Source organism: Squalius cephalus, assembly GCF_949319135.1.
Source record: "Squalius cephalus genome assembly, chromosome: 16".
NCBI classification, from domain to species: Eukaryota; Metazoa; Chordata; class Actinopteri; order Cypriniformes; family Leuciscidae; genus Squalius; species Squalius cephalus.
The window spans coordinates 10,748,328-10,768,009 of record NC_137137.1 but is presented as its reverse complement, the minus strand read 5'-3'; the positions used below and the strand labels follow the sequence as shown (position 1 = coordinate 10,768,009).

The 19,682-nt window shown below is 38.1% G+C and overlaps 2 protein-coding genes across 5 annotated transcripts in view; both read left to right on the top strand.

Moving 5' to 3' along the window:
• The window catches only part of edem3 (ER degradation enhancer, mannosidase alpha-like 3), a 12,401-nt gene extending 10,088 nt beyond the window's left edge, over nt 1-2,313 (top strand). Inside the window, exons 19-21 of one of the 3 annotated variants that reach the window (XM_079897458.1) lie at nt 66-251; nt 434-481; nt 1,152-2,313. In XM_079897458.1, coding sequence (XP_079753584.1) covers nt 66-251; nt 434-481; nt 1,152-1,450 — 533 coding nt within the window. In that variant the 3' untranslated portion in view covers nt 1,451-2,313. The remainder of the gene's footprint in view (nt 1-65; nt 252-433; nt 482-1,151) is intronic. The other 2 variants (XM_079897460.1, XM_079897459.1) reach the window with 2 other exon arrangements.
• Nucleotides 2,314-2,915: 602 nt separating this feature from the next.
• Nucleotides 2,916-19,682, top strand: part of LOC307173900 (uncharacterized protein C1orf21 homolog) — a 32,624-nt gene continuing 15,857 nt past the window's right edge. The window contains exons 1-2 of one of the 2 annotated variants that reach the window (XM_079897469.1): nt 2,916-3,068; nt 19,291-19,414. In XM_079897469.1, coding sequence (XP_079753595.1) covers nt 19,324-19,414 — 91 coding nt within the window. In that variant the 5' untranslated portion in view covers nt 2,916-3,068; nt 19,291-19,323. Of the gene's footprint in view, nt 3,069-3,426; nt 3,446-19,290; nt 19,415-19,682 lie in introns of those variants that run through there. The other variant, XM_079897470.1, reaches the window with a different exon arrangement.

Genomic DNA, 19,682 nt, shown 5'->3' with positions numbered 1-19,682 from the left:
ATTTTGTACAGAATAAATCAGTGTTAGTATTTATGTCTCGCTCTTGTTTTGTCACGTTTGTTTAGATGATAATGAGGGCAGCAGCAGTGATACGGCCCCATTGTTTCAGATGGCGGGAGATGGACGGAGCACTGATGATGTCACTTTACCACTCCTCTTCCTGTTCCACAAAGAAGGCAACATCCTGTTGGAGGCTCTAAAGGAGTACAAGGAGGTGGAGGTGCTGCTCAGTGATAAAGCTAGAGACAGAGGTGAGACACATTGAAAAGATGGTTAGTATGTGAGAAAGCACTGTGAGGTTGTGCATGTTGCATCTTCAACTTTCATTCCTTTCTAATTATTCTACCTTTATTACTCTTTCCCTCTGTGTTTGTAACCGTTTTCTCTTTCCGCTACTTCTCTTTTTTCCCTACTTTCCTACTTTGATGAGCAGAAGCCATTTTTAAGGGGAAAGCACTCCCGGGCACCCTGTTGGATGGCAGTAAGTACCCCTCCTCCTTGGGTTACCCTTCATGCAGTGAACCCCCTTGATTTTATGGTGCGTTCTAGTCATGACAGAAAGATTGTACTTACGAGTTGAACACGTATGAACGCTCCCACAAAGTCGTAATTTCGACTAGGAAATTCTGAACTTTCTTTAAGCCCAGAGTTTCTGAGTTGTGGGTGTCAGTGAGAAATTATGGCGGACGCGTCTTCATTGACAGTACATTTTTCCTTTACAATAAAACAGTTACTACTGTAGTACTGTACACTTACAATAGAATATATAATAATTCAATTTACAGCACCTTGATAAATTGAACAAAAGCATTAAAAAGCAAAAACACACCTAATGTGCATTTTTTTATTCATCATTTTGTAGAAGTAGAGTTAAAAATCTTGCCACATTGCCATCTTGCACCAACCAAAGCGACTCGAATTACGACTTCCCAACTCGTAAATACGAACTTCCCAGGAGGATTTGAACACACTCAAGTCAACACACTTCTATTAGCGTAAAATCTGCATGTTCCTTCTTGCTGACAACATCAAATTTTGATGACGGTACCATCATGCTCCACACCTAATGTGGTCCGCTAGGTTTTGCCTGTGATGTGTGATAGATATTAGGTAGATTTCTTGTGGTTCATTCAACTGACCTCTTTTTCAAGGTACAGATGGAGCAGAAGAAGAGGACTGCTCCACAGAGGAGAAAGACCACAGTTGCTCCTCTTCCTCAGAACCTGTTGACCAGTCACAAGTCACTACTCAGGAACAGACAGCAGAAGACTCAGTCGTTGGGCAAGATTCGGATCAGCCAGTGGAGGGACTTGGCAGTTACGTCCCTGTGGACGTAGGGGAGGAGCCTGCGGTGGACAGGGACTCCGGCAGCCAATCGGTGGACTCGGTGATGGCTGATTGGCAGGAGGACTTGGAAGCGTTTAAGCAGATGGAGAAGGATGAGCTTTGACATTTCCCTCCGTCTCGGACTCCGCTAGCATGTCCCAGCCATAGCACAGACTGAGAAATCAGTTCTGTCGAATAGGGACAATCTATCAGATAGGCGTGATTTAAGAACTCTGACTCAAAGAGCTCATTTTCTACGGCCAGTTCTCAGGGGCTTCATTCTGATTCACACATATCCTGTTCTCTTCATCTGAACGCTGACAAACTCTATTGCAGGTTTCACCCACACATTACAACTTCTCTCTTTCTCTACATGCCTAGGGTACACAATCACTCCTATTTTTGTCTTCCTTCTAACAAATGGATTCTCTGATTATTGAAGTGCAGGCTTAAATCATCAGTGCTGATTAATCGCCTGAAGACTGATTAATGCCTGGTTTAACTGTGATGAATTGCTTTTTGCAGTAGGATTCATGTTCGGTTCTTGTCTCAGTTTGCAGGGTCTGAAAAAAAGGTCCTTTATGAAATGATATATGTGTATGTACGAGTGTTTGTATGTATGGTTATTGTTTTTAATTAGTAAGAGAATCAGCCTGGGGCTCTCATACGAATGGGACCCAAAGTTCAAAAGCGCTTCTTCCATCCTTCCACATTAAGTATTTAATGGTCTTATACATTCAGCCCAGCTTATGACTTTACGATGAGGTCAATGTTTCAAAGAGTAGCATTAAAGGACCACGGATGACAACTTTGCATGTCAGTGACAGACTTTTCTCCCAAGGATGAAGGAGACATGTGAAGCATCCTAAAGTATCCGCCAGAGGACGCTATTGCTCCGTTGCTCCCAGTAGCTAATTAATTGACTGGGAGACCATGCCAGGGGGCATGAAACGCGATAAGCTCAATAAAATTGATTGAAAATTTTAATATACGACTCCTTTTTATTGGATAGGCTTTCTATCACATGTGTGATATTTATGAAGGGAGCGGGGACTTGATTACATTTTAGCTTTATGAAAGTGCGTATGTCATTAATTAAAACAGTAGTAAGGCTGTTGCATCTAAGTGCAAGTGTAGAGTAAAACCACTCAACTTGGCTGCTGAAAATTCAGCTTTGCCATCACAGAAATAAATTACATTTTATAATATATTAAAATAGAAAACATTTCACAATATTACTGTTTTACTAGTTTTGATCGGAAAAATTGAGACTTCATTCAAAAGCGTTAATTATTGACAACAATTATTTTTTATATAATAAACATATATATACAACATATATATATATTAATAGAATGTTGCATTATAAATATATTCGAATAAATATAACATAAATGATAAGAACAGAACATGTATTTATAAAGAGGTTTATGAAATCTTGGTTCAAAAATCTTATAATTTCTTGGCTGAAGTAAGACATGCAACTGGGGGTTATGAGGGGAAAATGTAAGAATAATTCGACTAGTTCCTCCCCTCCTACGTCTAGGCGTGTGGTTGGTTTGCCACACGGGCTTCAGCAAGATGGCTGCAGTTCTTCGAGCAAATCAGGAGTGCGGGCTGTAAGCCAGCGGTCCACATCACATCACTACAGTAACAGCAGCGCATATTCCCGTCCGCCTGTGTGTGTATATGTGTGTGAGCCGCCGCCAGTGGAAGTGGAACGAGCGGGTCACTTCTGACAAGTGAGTGCTTTCCTGTCATTATTTATGCATTTTTGCGCTGATTCGGCAAGTGTTTGTGTTCATTGTTGCATGCAAACCGTTTGCCTTTCTTTGTGTCTTGTCTTTGGTGAGTCGATTCCTGGTTCGGTTATTGACTGGTTCTTTTTTTTTTTTTTTTTTTTTGCATGATCAGTTCTATGTGATCTTTGAACAGTGATTCTGGACTGCATTGTGGTTTGGGCTGTGTCTCAATGTGCTTGCCAGCATACACAGCATTTATGGCATGTTAGACGCCTAAAACGAACGTAACAACAGTAGGCGCCTATGATGCCCAAAATCCTGACTAGGTAGGCTGTTCACTAGGTTTTCAGACACAGCCATGATTAAGACAGGAATGGGTGAGATCAATTGTTGGTTAATGTCATGAGTCTGTCCCATTGCATGGACGTGTATTGATTTACACCCGTTTTTTACGAAGTACAGCTGAACTGGAAGTAATGAAAACAAAAGACACCTGGGTTGGCATGCATGCACACGTACACGTGTGTGTCCACTGTCCTGCGGGCAGACAATGCGCCCTCTGTCTCTGCCGTGGCGCAGCTGTGTGTGTCCTTCTGTCACTGTGCTTTCATATGCAGTATTTTCATTAAGCGTAGAGCTCATTCAGTGTATGACTGACTGTGTCTGTGTGTTTGAGTGTCAGACTAGGGGAGCTATGGGTGATTTAGCGATGTTTGATTTGTAAATGAATGAATCCTTCCTTTTAGCCGAATATTTTAAATGAAGCGGTTTAGAGAACCGGGCCGATTGATTCGTTATTGAATCGGTCCGAATCTTCATCGATTCAACTCAATGACTCAACTGAGAATTTAGCAATGGGTGATACTTATTTTGTGATTGTCTGATTCGTGAAATAATCGTTCTTTAGTCGATGAATCGGATGAACGATTTATTAATGAATCTGACTGAATCGGTCCAAATGGTTTTTGAATGAGCTCACTGACTTATTGGATTGAGAATCGCCTCTTTCAGATAGGTTCAACTTGTAGTGTCTTAACAACTCTCTGACTCACTGAGAACCGTCTTTGCAGTGTTCCAATTTAAAAGTTCCCTTACTCATGAATTATACTGAGAACTGACTCTTTCAGGTTTTTCCTACTCTGAATGATATCATCTGGGCTGCTTTTCTCAAAAGCATCATAAGCCTGCGTAAATCGTATAGCCACTGGCACCAATGGTCTCTATGATCAACTTGTCTCATGGTGCTTTTGAGAAACGCAGCCCTGGTTTGACAGCTGACTTTGCTTGAACCATTGTTGTGTAAGATTGAATCCCATAGCAGAATTCAATGGGACCCAAGAGCGATTCTTATTTTCTCCTTGTGGGCAAACTGATTTTTAACGACAATATAAATCTTTAACAGACTTGTGAGCTACATGGTTGTTAATCAGTTGTATAATGCTTTTGTTGAAGCTGTAAATCCACATTATTTCAAATTCTTTTTTAAATTAAGTTTAAAATAAGTTTAAGAGGGTAATTCCTACTAATACAATGACATTAACCAAGACCTATTTTAGTACAGTTTAATGCAAATTCAAATGAGATATTATAGTATACTCTTAACTACTTTGTTTTTATGGGCTGATTCATGACTGCAACAAATTGACACATAAAATCAGAATAAACGGCCTTAATTAACATTAAACTTAATTGAAAAACTGTAATTAACAGCAAAACATGCTTAGTCTATAGGAATGTTGTAGAACATGCAACACTGGGATGTCAGGAACCACATGAAGATACAGTATAAAAGGTCTGCTCAGTCATTTATCTGAAACAAACTGAAGGAATTAATTTACGGAATGAGTCGTGCTTTGCAATGGGGGACATGGCTGGCTCTGTATCTCTCCCTCTCTTGATCTCTCATCAGTCTGACTTTGACACCTCCATCTGTCTCTCTCTCATCCATAAGCGGTCTGTGTGTGTTGCTTTGCACACATATGGCTTTTGTTCTGGTGACTGAAGAGGCTGAAAGGCTATTAATAGCGACTGTGGGTTCTCCTCTTGGTCAGTCAATTTCAAGCTTCTCCAGCACCAAAGCTCCCATCTCCCTCTCTGTCTGTTTTATTCAGTTTCTCCCGCTCGGTTCACAGGACCTGAGAAAAGCGACCCAATTAGCCCATGGGGTTATGATGCAATATCAGGGTGACATCACTCAGAGAGGAGGTTTCCATAGCTACCAGAGGTCTATGTGGGAGGTTCCATCCTGTTGCAGTGTTAGAGCTTTATGTGGTGTGCTCCGATGACCAAGGATGTTGCATGTGTGCATATTTGTGAATTACAACTTTTGGTTTTAGTATGTTGACAGGACAACCTGATCTAACTCTTGTACAGTGTGGGATGGCTTGGTGGTTATGTGTTTAAAGGAAAAATTTTACTCACCCTCGTGTCCTTCCAAATCATGACTTTCTTTCTTATGTGGAACACAATACAAATGGAGATATTAAGCAAAATGTTCTTGCTTTTTTCCATGTGAAAGTGAAATTATATAAATGGTCCATATGAGTCATTCTGCATGTTCCATGTTTTCTAAAGCTATGTGATTTGTTTTGTGTGAGAAACAGTTAACTTGATTCCCTTCTTAATTAACTCAGTTCCTTTCTGCCGTAGATTTCAAGAATATTATACATTTGTTTGCATTGTTCATATAAAGTATTTTGTAAACAATACAAAAAACAAAACAATCTGTCTTATAGTTGGTAACCAAAATATAGCTTTGAACACCAGGTTGGTGGTGTTTATTATTATTATTGTTATTATTATTATTATTATTATTATTAATAATAATAATAATTGTAATAATTGTAATAATTATAACATGATTATTATTATAACAAATATTAAATACTATTAGTAATTAATATTTGTATAACTGTACCTTATAATTTTAATCTGTTTTCATCCGATATAATAGATTTTGCTAAATGTATGTATGTATGTATGTATGTATGTATGTATACGTGCATACACACACACATACACACATACACACACACACACACACACACATACACACACACACATATACATACATACATACACACACACACACACACACACACACACACACACAGACACACATATATAAATATATATATATATATATATATATATATATATACATACAGTACTGTGCAAAAGTCTTAGGCATGTTAATACACCCCCCCCCCCCCCCAAAAAAAATGGTTTTAAGTCAGTTATTTATATCTTTTGCTGTAGTGTGTCAGTAGGAAATATCAGTTTACATTTACAAACAATCTTTTTGCCATTAATTGTAATAATCCAGTGAGATTTCTGTATGCACAAGGAGTCTGACAGCAGCCAGGATGATCTGATCTCACCATCATCGAGTCCGTCTGTGATTACATGAAGAAACAGAAAAAACTGAGACAAACTAAATCCAGAAGAACTGCGGGAACGTCTCCAAGATGCTTGAAGAAACCTTCCTGCACCTTACTGGCACTTGTGTTAAAATGCTGTAAAGTGAGAATGCTTTCAAAAATAAAATCACAAATTGAATTTATTTATGATTTAACTTCTATTAACTAATTCAAATCAATATATGGTGTAACAACCCTTTGCATTTAAAACGGCTTTTGTCCAGGTACACATAGTTTTTCAGGTAGCGTTGCAGGAAGGTTTCTTCAAGCATCTCGGAGATGTTCCCGCAGTTCTTCTGGATTTAGTTTGTCTTTAGTTTGTACAGGTTTCACATTTATTTTGTGAGAAGAAAGCATCCCTACAACTTCTCAAAGTAAACAGCAGTGTTTTGCTGTAACATGACATAAAAAGTAAGTGTCATTTTAACATCAGGGTAAACCAGAGGGTTTAGGGTTTCAGGTAGGCCTACATTAGGTTTATTTAACAACATAAATTGATTAATCAAATGTAAAAAATAAAACTGCTTAGCCTAGTCTTCATTGTAAGAATTAAATAGACACTGATTCTTATTAAAGCTACAAAAGTTATTTAGTCAAGAGCAGTGATTGATTTTTATTGTCTTTTGTTGTTTGATTAAAATTAAGCACACAGACTGAAGCAGGTTTATTAGGATGCTGTCACTTTAAAAGCTGCACCCAATATTGTCACACAATCACTTTCTTTCTCAACTGTTTACTCCACGCAAGACATAACCGTTTACATGAACACTCACCATTCACCAAGACAGCATTTTGACAATTTTGTGTGTATTTTGGCCACATAAAGTTGTAATCGAAACCCCCGTCGCAAATCAGGTTCATTGGCAACATTTATAGACTTTCAGCTGTTGAACAAATCAAACAAAAGTAATTGAAATAGCTCAACACAACAAATGTTTCAAGTGGTTTCCCCAAGTTCAACTTAAAATGCAACTTTTAATGACTTCTGCAGTCTCAAAATTATTCAAACTATTCCCCCTGAATAGAATCCCTCACAACAGCACAAATTTCCAAAACCAGTGTTGTCTTAAGCACACCTGATGCGACTAATCAAGGGCTTCATTAGTTGCACCAGGTGTGCTTGCCTTGAACTGGCTAGGTTTGTTGAGTGTCACGTTTCACTGCATGTTGTAAATATGGCTAAGTAAAAAAAATGGTCCAAAAAGTTAAGAGAAGATATCATCGCCCTTCACAAACAAGGAACAGGATACAAAAAGATGGTGAAGGCACTTAATGTTCCTAGAGACAAAGTTGGAAGCATAGTTCGCAAGTTCAAAGTTAAAGCAACAGTGGTTACACTACCTGGACGGGGCAGAAAAAGGAAGCTATCAACGGCCGCAACCAGATTTCTGAGAATGCAGGTTCAGAAAAACCCTCGAGTGACTGCAAAAGACCTGTAGCAAGACTTGGTGGCAACAGGCACTGAGGTTTCAGCTTGCACTGTAAGGCGCGTACTAAACTAGAGATTTTCCGATACCCTTTTTCCCTTCCTGATACCGATTCCCATACCTGGGCTCAGGGTATCGGCTGATAACGAGTACTGATCTGATACCTGGGTGTGTATCTATACAGTTGTATATAATTCTAGCCCTGTATGAATTGATAGAATTATTTTATGGTGTGCTTCAGACTTATCCCTTAATAAAACATGAACAAATACATACAGTGAACTAGAGTATTTGTATTATCCAACATACATTTGACAGTAATATATGATTTATTTTTCTTAATTGAAAAAGAACTTCAAATGCAGCCAAATATCTAACACTGTAAACTGAAAAGACCACCTGGCACTTGAGAACTGCTGGTCTACACAGAAGAAAGCCCTGTCTAGGCTTTTCCCCGGTACGGGTTTTGTCGAGCCATTCGTTAGTTGTTAGTCTTCGGCTGACAAATCAGAGGAAAGGGGTGTTTCATTCCTGATTCAACGGCCAGAAATTTAATATTCAAGCTTTATCTACCTCGGAACAAAAAACGAAAAATCAAGCTGAATACTGTTTTTCATTAAAAAAATAAATAATTAAAAAACGAAAAAGGAACTGTTTTCTCATTTTTCTACTTTAAATATTAAATCAAAAAACGAATGACACATGTATTTTATTTCCCTATTTCCATAAACACATTTGAAAAAATCGGACAATGGAGATTTTTTTTCCCCCTCCTATTTCTAAATGATAGACAGGAAACAGCTCGATTCCCGATTTTGATTTTCTAATTTTCAAAAATGAATTTCAAAAATCCGTATTGGAAATAGTTTTTTACTAGTGATTCTTTTGACATAAATAAATTTTTTTTGGTAAAATATATCAAGGTTGTGACACATACTGCTAGCGTGTTTTCATTTCTTCTTCGCTGCTCTAAACAGTGATTACTTGTGGCAACACAGCATTTTTTTGTGGTATCTGTGGCATTTCCGATACTAGTATCTGAATAACCCTATATTAAACTCATGCCATGCCAGTACACCACAACTGAAAAGTGCTCAAAATCATATAAATAAGCCACAGAAGTTTTGGAATTCTGTTCTATGGATCGATGAATCAAAACTGTAACTTTTCGGCCCCATGGATCAGCAGTATGTCTGGAGGAAGAAGAATGAAGCATATGCTGAAAAGAACACTCTCTCTACAGTTAAGCATGGTGGTGCTCTGTGATGCTCTGGGGCTGCTTTGCATCCTCTGGCACTGGAAACCGGCAGCATGTGCAAAGCAAGATGGATTAATTGTATCAGGAAATCCTAGGAGACAATGTCATGCCGTCAGTGAGGAAGCTGAAGCCAACAGGACAATGATCCCAAGCATACCTCAAATTCCACCAAGGCTTTGTTGCAGAAGTCATCCTGGAAGATTCTACAGTGGCCATCACAGTCACCTGTCTTGAACCCCAAAGAAAATGTCTGGTGGGATTTGAAGGCGGTGGTTGCAGCACGCAAACCCAAGAATATTACCAAACTGGAGGCCATTTCTCATGAGGAATGGGCTAAGATTCCTCAGAAACGCTGCCAGAAGCTGGTGTCTGGTTATACATCTTGTTTGCAGCAGGTCATAAGAGCAAAAGGGTGTTCTACTAAGTACTAAAGATGCTTGCCATGAAAGGGTTGAACAATTTTGAGACTGCAGAAGTTATTAAAAGTTGCATTTTCAGTTGAATTTGGGGAAACCACATTTGTTGTTGAACTATTTCAATTACTTTTGTTTGATTTGTTCATTGCAAACAGCTGAACGTCTGTAACTTTAGCCAATAAACCTGGTTTGCAATGGGGGTTGAATATTTTTGATTATAACTGTAAGCTGCTAGCCTGGCTAACGTCAGACCTCTTTCTCATTGAGACGTGGTCTGGGAACCACATATTCATTTTCTCGTATTTGAGGCGTGGTTTACGAATGCCCAGAGCCGTTTATTGGGCGCTACGAATGTCTATCAAATGCGCCTGTACGTAGTTCATAGCCAATCGTTTCAATTATACCAGATGACATATGTAGAGCGGCAGAAATTCGACGAGGAAGAAGACGAAATAAACTTGCGGTCTAAACTACTTAGAACACTATATAAGGCTGCATCGAAAGGTAACTTCACGTCTGCTGCCATGTTGGATCCATAGATATAAACAAACTGCTTCGGTGTGTCGCATAGACGTCGTCATCGTCTTGCTGCTCCCTCCCCGTTCTGGGATTGGTTCCCTTTTTGAGGGGAAAATCTGGTCCATGGTGTCCAGGCTACCTAGCAGCGTGAATAAAATCGTGCTGTGTGCAAGGCAGCATGGGGAAACCCAGGCTAGTAAGCTGCGGAAAATATAACTAAAATCGGGGTTACGAGCAGTCCTGTGCACTTGAGGCGGCCCTACTTCACTTAATTGTGCCTAATAACATTAAGCATGTCACATACTGTATGTAATAGTCGTGTTTTGTAATCTTTTGAAGTATTAAAATCATTCAGTTATCGTAAGCCATTGCAATATGCATATCACGATTATTATATATTGCTATATTGCTGTATTCCAATAATTTAGATATATCGTGCAGCCCTAATTATAATATATAACCCTAACCCCACACTTTTCATACTGTACATTTATACTGAAGTTATATAATTTAAAATGGTTAATGTTATCTGATGTAGTGTTGTAATGTCGCCCCCCTCCCCCCCTTCATTTAGACAAAATGGTATAGAATTTTAACACTGGTAATTTATAGGTTATTGCCCATAACATTTTGTTCCGTGGGGTAGAGTTCAGGCTGAAAGCTGCTTGTGACTAACAATTGCTCACTGTTCTGATATGACACAGATCAAACATCCTCCTCTGCTATTGTCAAACATGGACGTCCTCTCCGTCCCTGCATCAGGGCACCGATGTCTGGTGTACGTGCTGAGACGAATGAACGCTCATTTGAATGTTTAAATAACAGTGCAGTCTACTACCGGTGTCATTTAGATGGAAGCATGACATTTTTAAACCTTATTCAAATTTTGCTGCATTAGTAAACATTTTATAAAGGGATGTAAATGAGTTTTGCACAGTGGGAGGGATTTTCATTTGGAGACTTTAAAGAGCTGATTAGAAAGCTGTGTGTATACTTACAAGAAACGGGCAGACCAATTATGCAGCAGCAGGCAACAGAATTGGTATATAATAGATGGTTTTCTAATTTCAAATGAATATTTATAGGAAGAATTAGGAGGCGCTTGTCAGCATTATCGAGATGGATACGGAAAAATTAGAGACCTGACCCTGGAGTATATTTCCATGAAGCTGTAGCCGTGTGCTTGTTTGCTGGAGGAGAAATGGTATTCATTAGTAAATATTATAGAAAGGAAAAATACAAAGATGTGTTGTTTTGAAGATGCTGATATATTAGAAGACTCTGTTTCATTTGACTAGTCATATGAGAGGTGTGTGTTGTTTATGAGTCATTTCTTTGGTTCTTTTCTGACACGCGCATTATAGAGGTGACAGGCACAAATCAGTTGCTGAGGGGTGAAGTCAGTGTTTGAGTCAGTCAGATACAGGCGGTGTTCGGACAGCCCTGAGTGGTACTGTGTGACAGTGGATGGACAGATTGACTCGGACTTCTGCAAGTAAGATTTCCACTCCGTCTTTGCTGCACACACTGTGACTTATTCATGAAATGTGAGTAGAATGGGGTTTTGTGTGAATGTATGTGACACCATTCTTCAGTAAATTGTCTCATTTCAACTCAATGGGACGGTTTAAGAATGGATTTATGAACAATTTCTGCGATGTGTATTTTTAGTGAGTTGCCTAGTACACAAATCGAAATTATTGATAGCTTGATTTCCCTTGAAAGTTGGAGGTAGTGTTTGGAAAACCTGTATGGAAACATTCATTAGTTCTGCTTTCTAAGGAAAATTACTTTCCTGGGTGTATATCAGGGTTATTATCATTAACCAAAACTATTAAAAACAAAGTCCCCATGTGGTGAAAATCAAGTTTTTAATGTTGTTTATATGTCTATGTGGTGTTTTTAATATGTCTAAGACAAACCATGTGCAAATTCAACACCATTGCTGAGTATTTTCTCCTTAACTGCAGTGAACCAAAAATCACTGAATCACTGGTCTCAAAAACGCGGTTTGAAATCGCTGGTGTTTCTGACGTCACAAACTACCTTGTAACCAAACATGTCAATGTGTGATCGTCAACGAGTGGATCTCTGAGCTGGAGCGAGTGAGTGGAGGCGGGGCTAATTTGCATTTTCAAAGAACCACGTATACTGAATGAGGCAAGGGTGTATAGTTACATTCAAGCTATTTTAAGGAAAAAACTTTTAAATATGTCCTTTTGGTGATTAAATATGAGTTTTAAGGGATATAATTATTGACTACAGGGGGACTTTAATTGAAATAAAGTTGAAATAAAAATACATATTTAAATAAAATGCTGTTCTTTTTATCTTTCAGTTCTTTTCAACTTTCAAAGATCCTAAAACAAATTTTTCTACAAAAAATATTAAGAGCTCAACGATTTTCAGTATTGATTGTTCTTGACCAGCAAATCAGCATATTAGTGATTTCTATGATTTCTGAATCATTAATAATGATTTCTGAAGGATCATGTGACACTGAAGACTGGAGTTTTGATGCTGAAAATTCAGCTTTGCCATCACAGGAATAAATTACATTTTCAAATATATTAAAATATAGAAAGTAGTTGTTTTAAATTGTAATAATATTTCACAATATTACTGTTTTACTGTATTTTAAATCAAATAAAGGCCCCCTTGTTGAGCTTAAGAGACTTCTTTCAAAAACATTAAAAACCAAAACCAATCACTATTCAGCTGGTTAATCAAAGGATAACAATTAATTATTAATAATTATGGTGTAGATAATTCTTTTGAGGTAGTTGGGGTTTTCCTACATTTTTGGCTGTTAGATTGTCCACAATTGTTGTTTTGCAGTTTAAGTGGTCTGCTGGGTGGAAAACTTGAGAACCACTGCTTTTAACTGATGTCCTGGGCATGAACAGTTACAAACTGTCACCTTGACCATCTCTGATAGCTTTTATCTTCCCATCTGTTTTTCTGTTTCTGCTTCCTCTTACTTGAACTCTCTGTCTCTCCCTCGGTTGTTCGTCCCCCTCTCTTCTCATGGCTGGAGAGTTCCCTTTTTAAACAGTAGCTCTATTATTTTTACATCTCTCCACTCCAAACCACAACTCACCCTGCTTAACGAAAGAGAAAGAGGCTTTAGTCTTAAGATAATCTTGACAGCACTGAGACGTTTTCACTGTGTGTCTCCTCTCAGCAGGCTGTTTAAAGTGGGACAGAGTTGATGCTACAGCCGTTGCGGGTGAGTAAATGTTACGGTGGGGGGACCGCTGTCCTGCCCGGTCGGTCACAGGCGGAGATGAATGAATGGGGTCTCCTCTGGTTCCTCAGAGAAGGGGTTTGGTGTTCGTGTTGTCCAGTTTCAGCTGATCTTTAAAGGACTTGTTTAGTCCTTCCCATGATTCTTGTTCTCTCCTGATCAGCCTGTTTTTCAGGGTGAGCAGTGGCACAGACAGCTCTCAGCCCTGAGGCCTGTTGGAGGGTGTGTACTTGTGTGGTTGTGTGTGTGTGTGTGTTAGGGGTGTATCTTGCTTGACTTCATCTTTAAGGCTGTTGCATTGAAAGTAGGTTATTCATTTGTCTTCACACATTTTCATGCAATTTTTCATAAAAATGTCTAAAATATGGACGTAATCTACAATAGAAACACATTTATTTAATACATTCTTGGCACAGTTATCACCAGCCATTACTCTAGTCCTCAGTGTCACATGATCCTTCAGAAATCATTCTAATATTTAATATTTACTGTCACTTTTGATCAATGTTCAAGTTAGTTAAAAAACACTGTCTTATTTAATAAATCTCAATATGAATAGGCTATCTGTTTTTCACACTGAACATTAAAATAGCCTATTGTGATGCCTATACTTTGTAGAATTTAAAACAATTAATTTTATTTTTAGTGTTTTATTTTAATTTAGACAAAATAGTTTAGATTTTAATATTAGGCATTCATAAGTTATCAGCTGTAACGTGAAAATCATTATTGGCCTATTTATTATCAGGCAGAATCTTAATATCAGTGCATCCTATATGTGTATCAAAAAAGTCATTTGACTGAATAATTCTCCCATTCTCTTAAACCCTTGGCATGGAAATGCTTTTTTTTTTTTGTCTTGGAAGCATAGCTTTTGTTTGCATCTGATTAGAGTTAAAGTGTGTTTTAGTCATTAGGCAGGTTTAAGTCATGTTCTATTGACACTCACATGACCTGTATAGCAATGCACGTAGCTGGGCATTGATCGTGGTACATGTAAATGTACGGCTTAAAAGTTACAGAACACAGATGTCAACGTTCTGTCTGCGTAAGAGAAAGTGAACCTGACATAAGTGCCCAGATGGCTTCTTGTTTATGTTTCAGTCGTAAGATGTGTGAACAGTCTCTCTCAACCTCTGTTAGCTAACACAAGGGTGAATTCATTTTTATTTTTGCTCATTTGTCACCACAATATTCACAATTATAATTTATGCACGACTAGCATCACCAAAAGTAAAAGCAAAAATGACTGTTTTCAATCAGGTCTGCCACTGACTGAAAAAAAAGATTTAGAATTGGATGGCACGATGCTACTCATACTCTACTTATAATAATAATAATTATAAGAGTAATGTGCTACACTCTTAAAAATAAAGGAATTTACACAGCAATGCTAATAAAGAACCATTTTCGCTTCTCTAAAGAACCTTTCAGTGAACAGTTCTTAAAAGAACCATTTTTTTTTCTGTGTAGAACACATTTTTTTGTGGAATGGAAAGTTTCCGGATGCTAGTAACATGCTAATCCGAAATTCAGCCTCTGTCTTTTTTGTGTAACCATGCTTTGTTAATGCTTCTCTGCATTTATTTGAAGGGCAAAATGTATTTAAACCTGATAAAAACTGTTAAACTGAGCTGAGGAGACTATACTCTTATCGGTAATTGTCAAATTAGCCAAATATATTTTATCAGCATCTATGCAAGTGACAGAGCATATGTAGAACTTCACAAATGAAGGCCGTTCCAATACTGAGCAACTTGAAAGGGTAACACTCTTTTCAGACCCGAGGTGCAAATCTAAACGCTTCCTCATCAAAAACCCCTACTGTGGGTGATTATACTTTCACAGGCTTTTATGGAATGGCGTATCAACACTCCGCAGCCTTGATGGATAGATCTTGTTTACTCAAGACTCGCAGCAGAGTGGTTGGGCGTATGGGTGCGCACATACACACACGCGTTTGCACACTTTTCTCTCGTCTGTACACCTGGTGCTTTGTCCTGTGCCCCGTGCTGCTAAAGGCAGAGCTAAACACTGCCCCTCCTGACAACTTCAAACGAGGAGAGAGTAGGAGGAGGAGTAGTCGGCTCTTTTGATCTTTCGCTCTCCTGTTTTGTCTTCTCTCAATTTGTCTCCCTCATTTCTGAGTCACTGATTCTGAAGGTGTTTTTATATGGAAAGGCTGCAAAACATAGAGTGCTGTGATGTATTTTTGTAAGCCAACACGGAGGTTAGCATCACTCTGATTACATCAACAAAAACTCAATAGAATAATGTCTGTGACCAACAAAAGTTTATAATTCTTCTTACACGTTTTGTTCATGCCTTATTACAATGGGCAGAAGTAAAAAGCTAAACATAGACTATAGACCAACTACACCACAGTTGCATGACTTTAATGTAACCACCATGAAGCTTCTGACAGCTGTTTAATTAAAAAATATTTTCTCTGAAAGTTTGAGATTGAATAGTATGCAAGAGTGATTATAAACTCAATGAGGCTGAAAAAGGTGAATAGTTGTGAATAGATGAGTTTACCTGTTCAGCATGGTGATGTTTAATTCCCAGACAACCTTTGTAGTGTCCCATTTAGCCACTTGTTAGCGACCACCTTTTTCAAGTCAAGTAAAAGGTTTAATAAAATCAAAGGGGGGAAATTGCTGATGTAACATGTTGTAGAATAAAACGTGGGTTTGTTAACCACAGACATTATTTCAGGCATTTAACCAAATCATATTCAAAGAACCCATTGACTTCAGGACGATGGAACTGTAAAGCTAACTTGTTTCTGGGTTTTGGCCTACTCTAACAGTGATAGTTGATTCGGTTCAGGGGCCATAAAGTTGAATCCTCTCAGCGAAGAGGGGATTGATTCAGTTGACTAAAAAGACTCATTCAGATTTGTTTACTCGTTCATTTGGTGATTATACAGTAGGTGCAGTCGTGGATGGTGACAAAAGGCGCGAGTATCTTTTTGAGTTTTATGAGTGATTCTTTAAATTATTCACTCAACAGATTCATTAAGTTGTTCACAACCAAAACCCCATAACAGAACTAATTTAAAATAAAGCTGCATGCAGCAGCTACGGGGCCAAGCCCTTAATGGACATTTGATATTTTTGGATTTAAGATTTATTTAGGGAACATTATACACAATTCACATGGCATGGCACAAACTCTTGCTACAAACTGGATATGATCAAGCAATCTTCATACCTAAATAAAATACTTATTAATTAAATGACATTTGGTCCTAAAAGTATTAAAACTACTGTATAAAAACGTAGGCTCATTGTAATAAAGATGTGAAATGTAGCAACTTTGGTTTTAATTGTTACTTTTGAATTGTTCTATAGTTCTTTATTCTATAGCTTCTATGAAGTATAGTTTGATATTCCATTCATCTATCCATTCTGCAAACTTCTTATCCACAGTGTTTATTGCAATATTGATTTTCAGAATTTTGAAAGTCTAAAAAGTCGTCATACCCATCCTAAGATTACTAAAAGATTTAAAAAAAAATAAAAATACAAATAAACTCTTGAATGTACATGGCATATCAGTAACAATTTGGACATTGCACCATATGGGATTCATAATGTGTCACTCAGAAGACATGCGTTCACTCAGCTGCTGAAGTTCAGTATAGTTCAATAGTTCAACTCAAAATGAAGATTTTGTATATAAATGCTGTATATAAAAGTTCAGATTAGATCATTCTGAAGATGTAATGTCTGGAACATAAGAAATTTCTGCACCATTTCTGGCCAGAGTGCCTCTTTCGGTCTGGAGTCGAACCCACAACCTGAGAAGTTTGGGCCTTGTTGCTCATCACGGTTTACCGCTCAGGTCGCGCACAGTCACCAAGCTGCAGAGGAGAGCTTCCAAGGCAAGAATGAGTACACAAAAGCATTAGTTAACATATTAACCAATTTTAGCATGCTAAGATAACTTGGCCTTTAATGTAAATTGTTTAACCTATATAGCCAAAATCACCATTAGAATGAATGGCAACTAGTTAGCATTTTAACCTATTAGCCCGAGGTGTAAAGTCGGCTGGATTTATTAATTAGCAGTTTTTCAGCCAGGACTCCAGGAGATATAACTAATTAGTGAAATCAGCTGGCTGAGTTCATGTGTGGAATAGACATATGGCAGGACTTTTACTTTCTGACCCCTGGACTTTACACCTCTGCTATTAGCATGATAACCTAACTTGCATAAAACAGCAAACACAGGCAGTCGACTTCGGAGAGGTATCTCTTGGGAATGGTAGTGAATATCAAAAATCTTTTCATTCATTTTTGTGTGGCTCAGTCCAAAAAAAAACTGAATTTAATTCAAGATGGCAGACAGAAAATTTTATGGAAAATAACAAATGAGATATTGTCAGAATCAGCATAAACCAAGGAACATGATGACACAGAAAACAAAATTTGAACGATGTTTACAAAAGTTAGGGTTTTTGCTAAAACTTATATCTCTGGAACACTAGGTGGCGCTGTGTTCAAACTTCGTTCTCGGGTACCTTCAGGGCATGCTCTCAATGAACCCTGCCAAATTTTGTGTCAATGTTAAAGCATTTAAAAATATCAACTTTTATGTCAGATTTCAAATAGGCGGACAGGCGATTTGTCTGATCTTGGTAAAACCGGTATTGACTGACTCAGCATGACCCAAGGAATCAAACACCAAGATCATGATTTTCTGACAAACATTTCAAAAGTTATTTAGCAAAAATAGCAATTTTTCTGATGTCATGACCCATAGGTGGCGCTGTTCCCAAATTTCGCATGTACCCTCGGATCATGGTACTGATTAAGCATAGAGTTTCGTTATGATAAATCAAAGTTTGGTAGAGAGATAGCATCTAATCTGATTTTGGAATATCAAAAACTGTTCAGTCATTTCTGTGAGGCTCGGTCCAGTGAAAGCAGTGAAAAAACTGAATACAGTACATCTCAAGTCACTATTGTAATGGGCGGAGTCTTAATGTAAGATATTGAAATGGGATCAGCATGATGGTGTACTAAGAATTTTGTTTCTATGACAGAGGGTTCAAAAGTTATAACCGTTTGAAAAGTGAATTTGTGAGCTGTTGGTGGGGCTATAGAGGTGGTCCTAGAGACCCTAAAGTTGGTTAGATTACTATTCATTACCACCAGAACAAGTGTGCCATATATAGCGCTTTTCCTGTGTACTCAAAGCGCTTCACATATTGAAGGGGGGAATCTTCTCAACCACCACCAATGTGCAGCATCCACATGTTACAGCCCCTCTGGGGCTTGTCTCCTAAATACAGATTTTAAAAAGCAGCTTTTGACATTTGTTCTGTCAGTCATAATAGGGTAAAACGTACTTTATATTTAACTGACTGCTTATTATAAGATATCACTTCTGTTTGGAATCGACTCCCTAATGGACATTTTCCACTTTGCTTGACAACTTGAAAGAGACCATTTACTTTTTGTCTTGAATTTTGATCTGTTGTTTGTTTTATCCTTAAAAGCTTAACAGACTTCTTTAATTAATTTTTTGCTGAAAGTGTGCTTATGCTATATTTCTTTCTGTGTAAATGCCATTGGTTTGATATTTTGTTCATACTTGATTCATACTTTAAGTGTGTCCAAATACTTTTTGGGGCTGCTGTGTGTGTGTGTGTGTGTCTTGTCTTGGCCTTTGTTCAATTTGAAGATACACATGTTCGTAACTAAAGAGGGAAAAAGATGAATCTGTAACTCTGGCTTTGGGCTGTGATAGAAAGCATGTCTAGATCTGTTCAGGCTCAACTCAGATTTGTTTTCTTTTCCTGATGATCGGTAGTACGTAACCCAGCAGAGACTCTAATGGATCTAATCATGTGTCCATTCTGACTTTAAACGCGTGCTGTCAGGCTCCTGAATGTGAATGTTGAATGTGTTCTCTGTCTCTCTCAGGTGAGATGGTGAGAGGGGGGAGAGAGTGAGGCCATGGGCTGCACCTCGGCTAAGCAGGTGTCGGCTGTGCCCACCGACGAAGAGGGCCGGGGCAAAGCCTACAGCAATGGAGACCTTTTCACTGGTCAGTCTCAAACACACAAACATGAGCTATGAGCATTGTGGCCTTAAACAATGCACTTAAATGGACAGTTCAACCTCAAAAAATGATGTCGTTCCAAACCTGTATGACTAACTTTTTTTCTTTTGAAAACAAAAGAGGGTATTTTGAAAAATGTCTTTTTTTTTTTTTTTGTCCACCTAATGATTGTCAGTGGGGTCCAGTGTTATTTTGACCCTAACGTTCTACAATATTTTGATTTCCATGGGAGACTGTCACATTTTGAGAATGT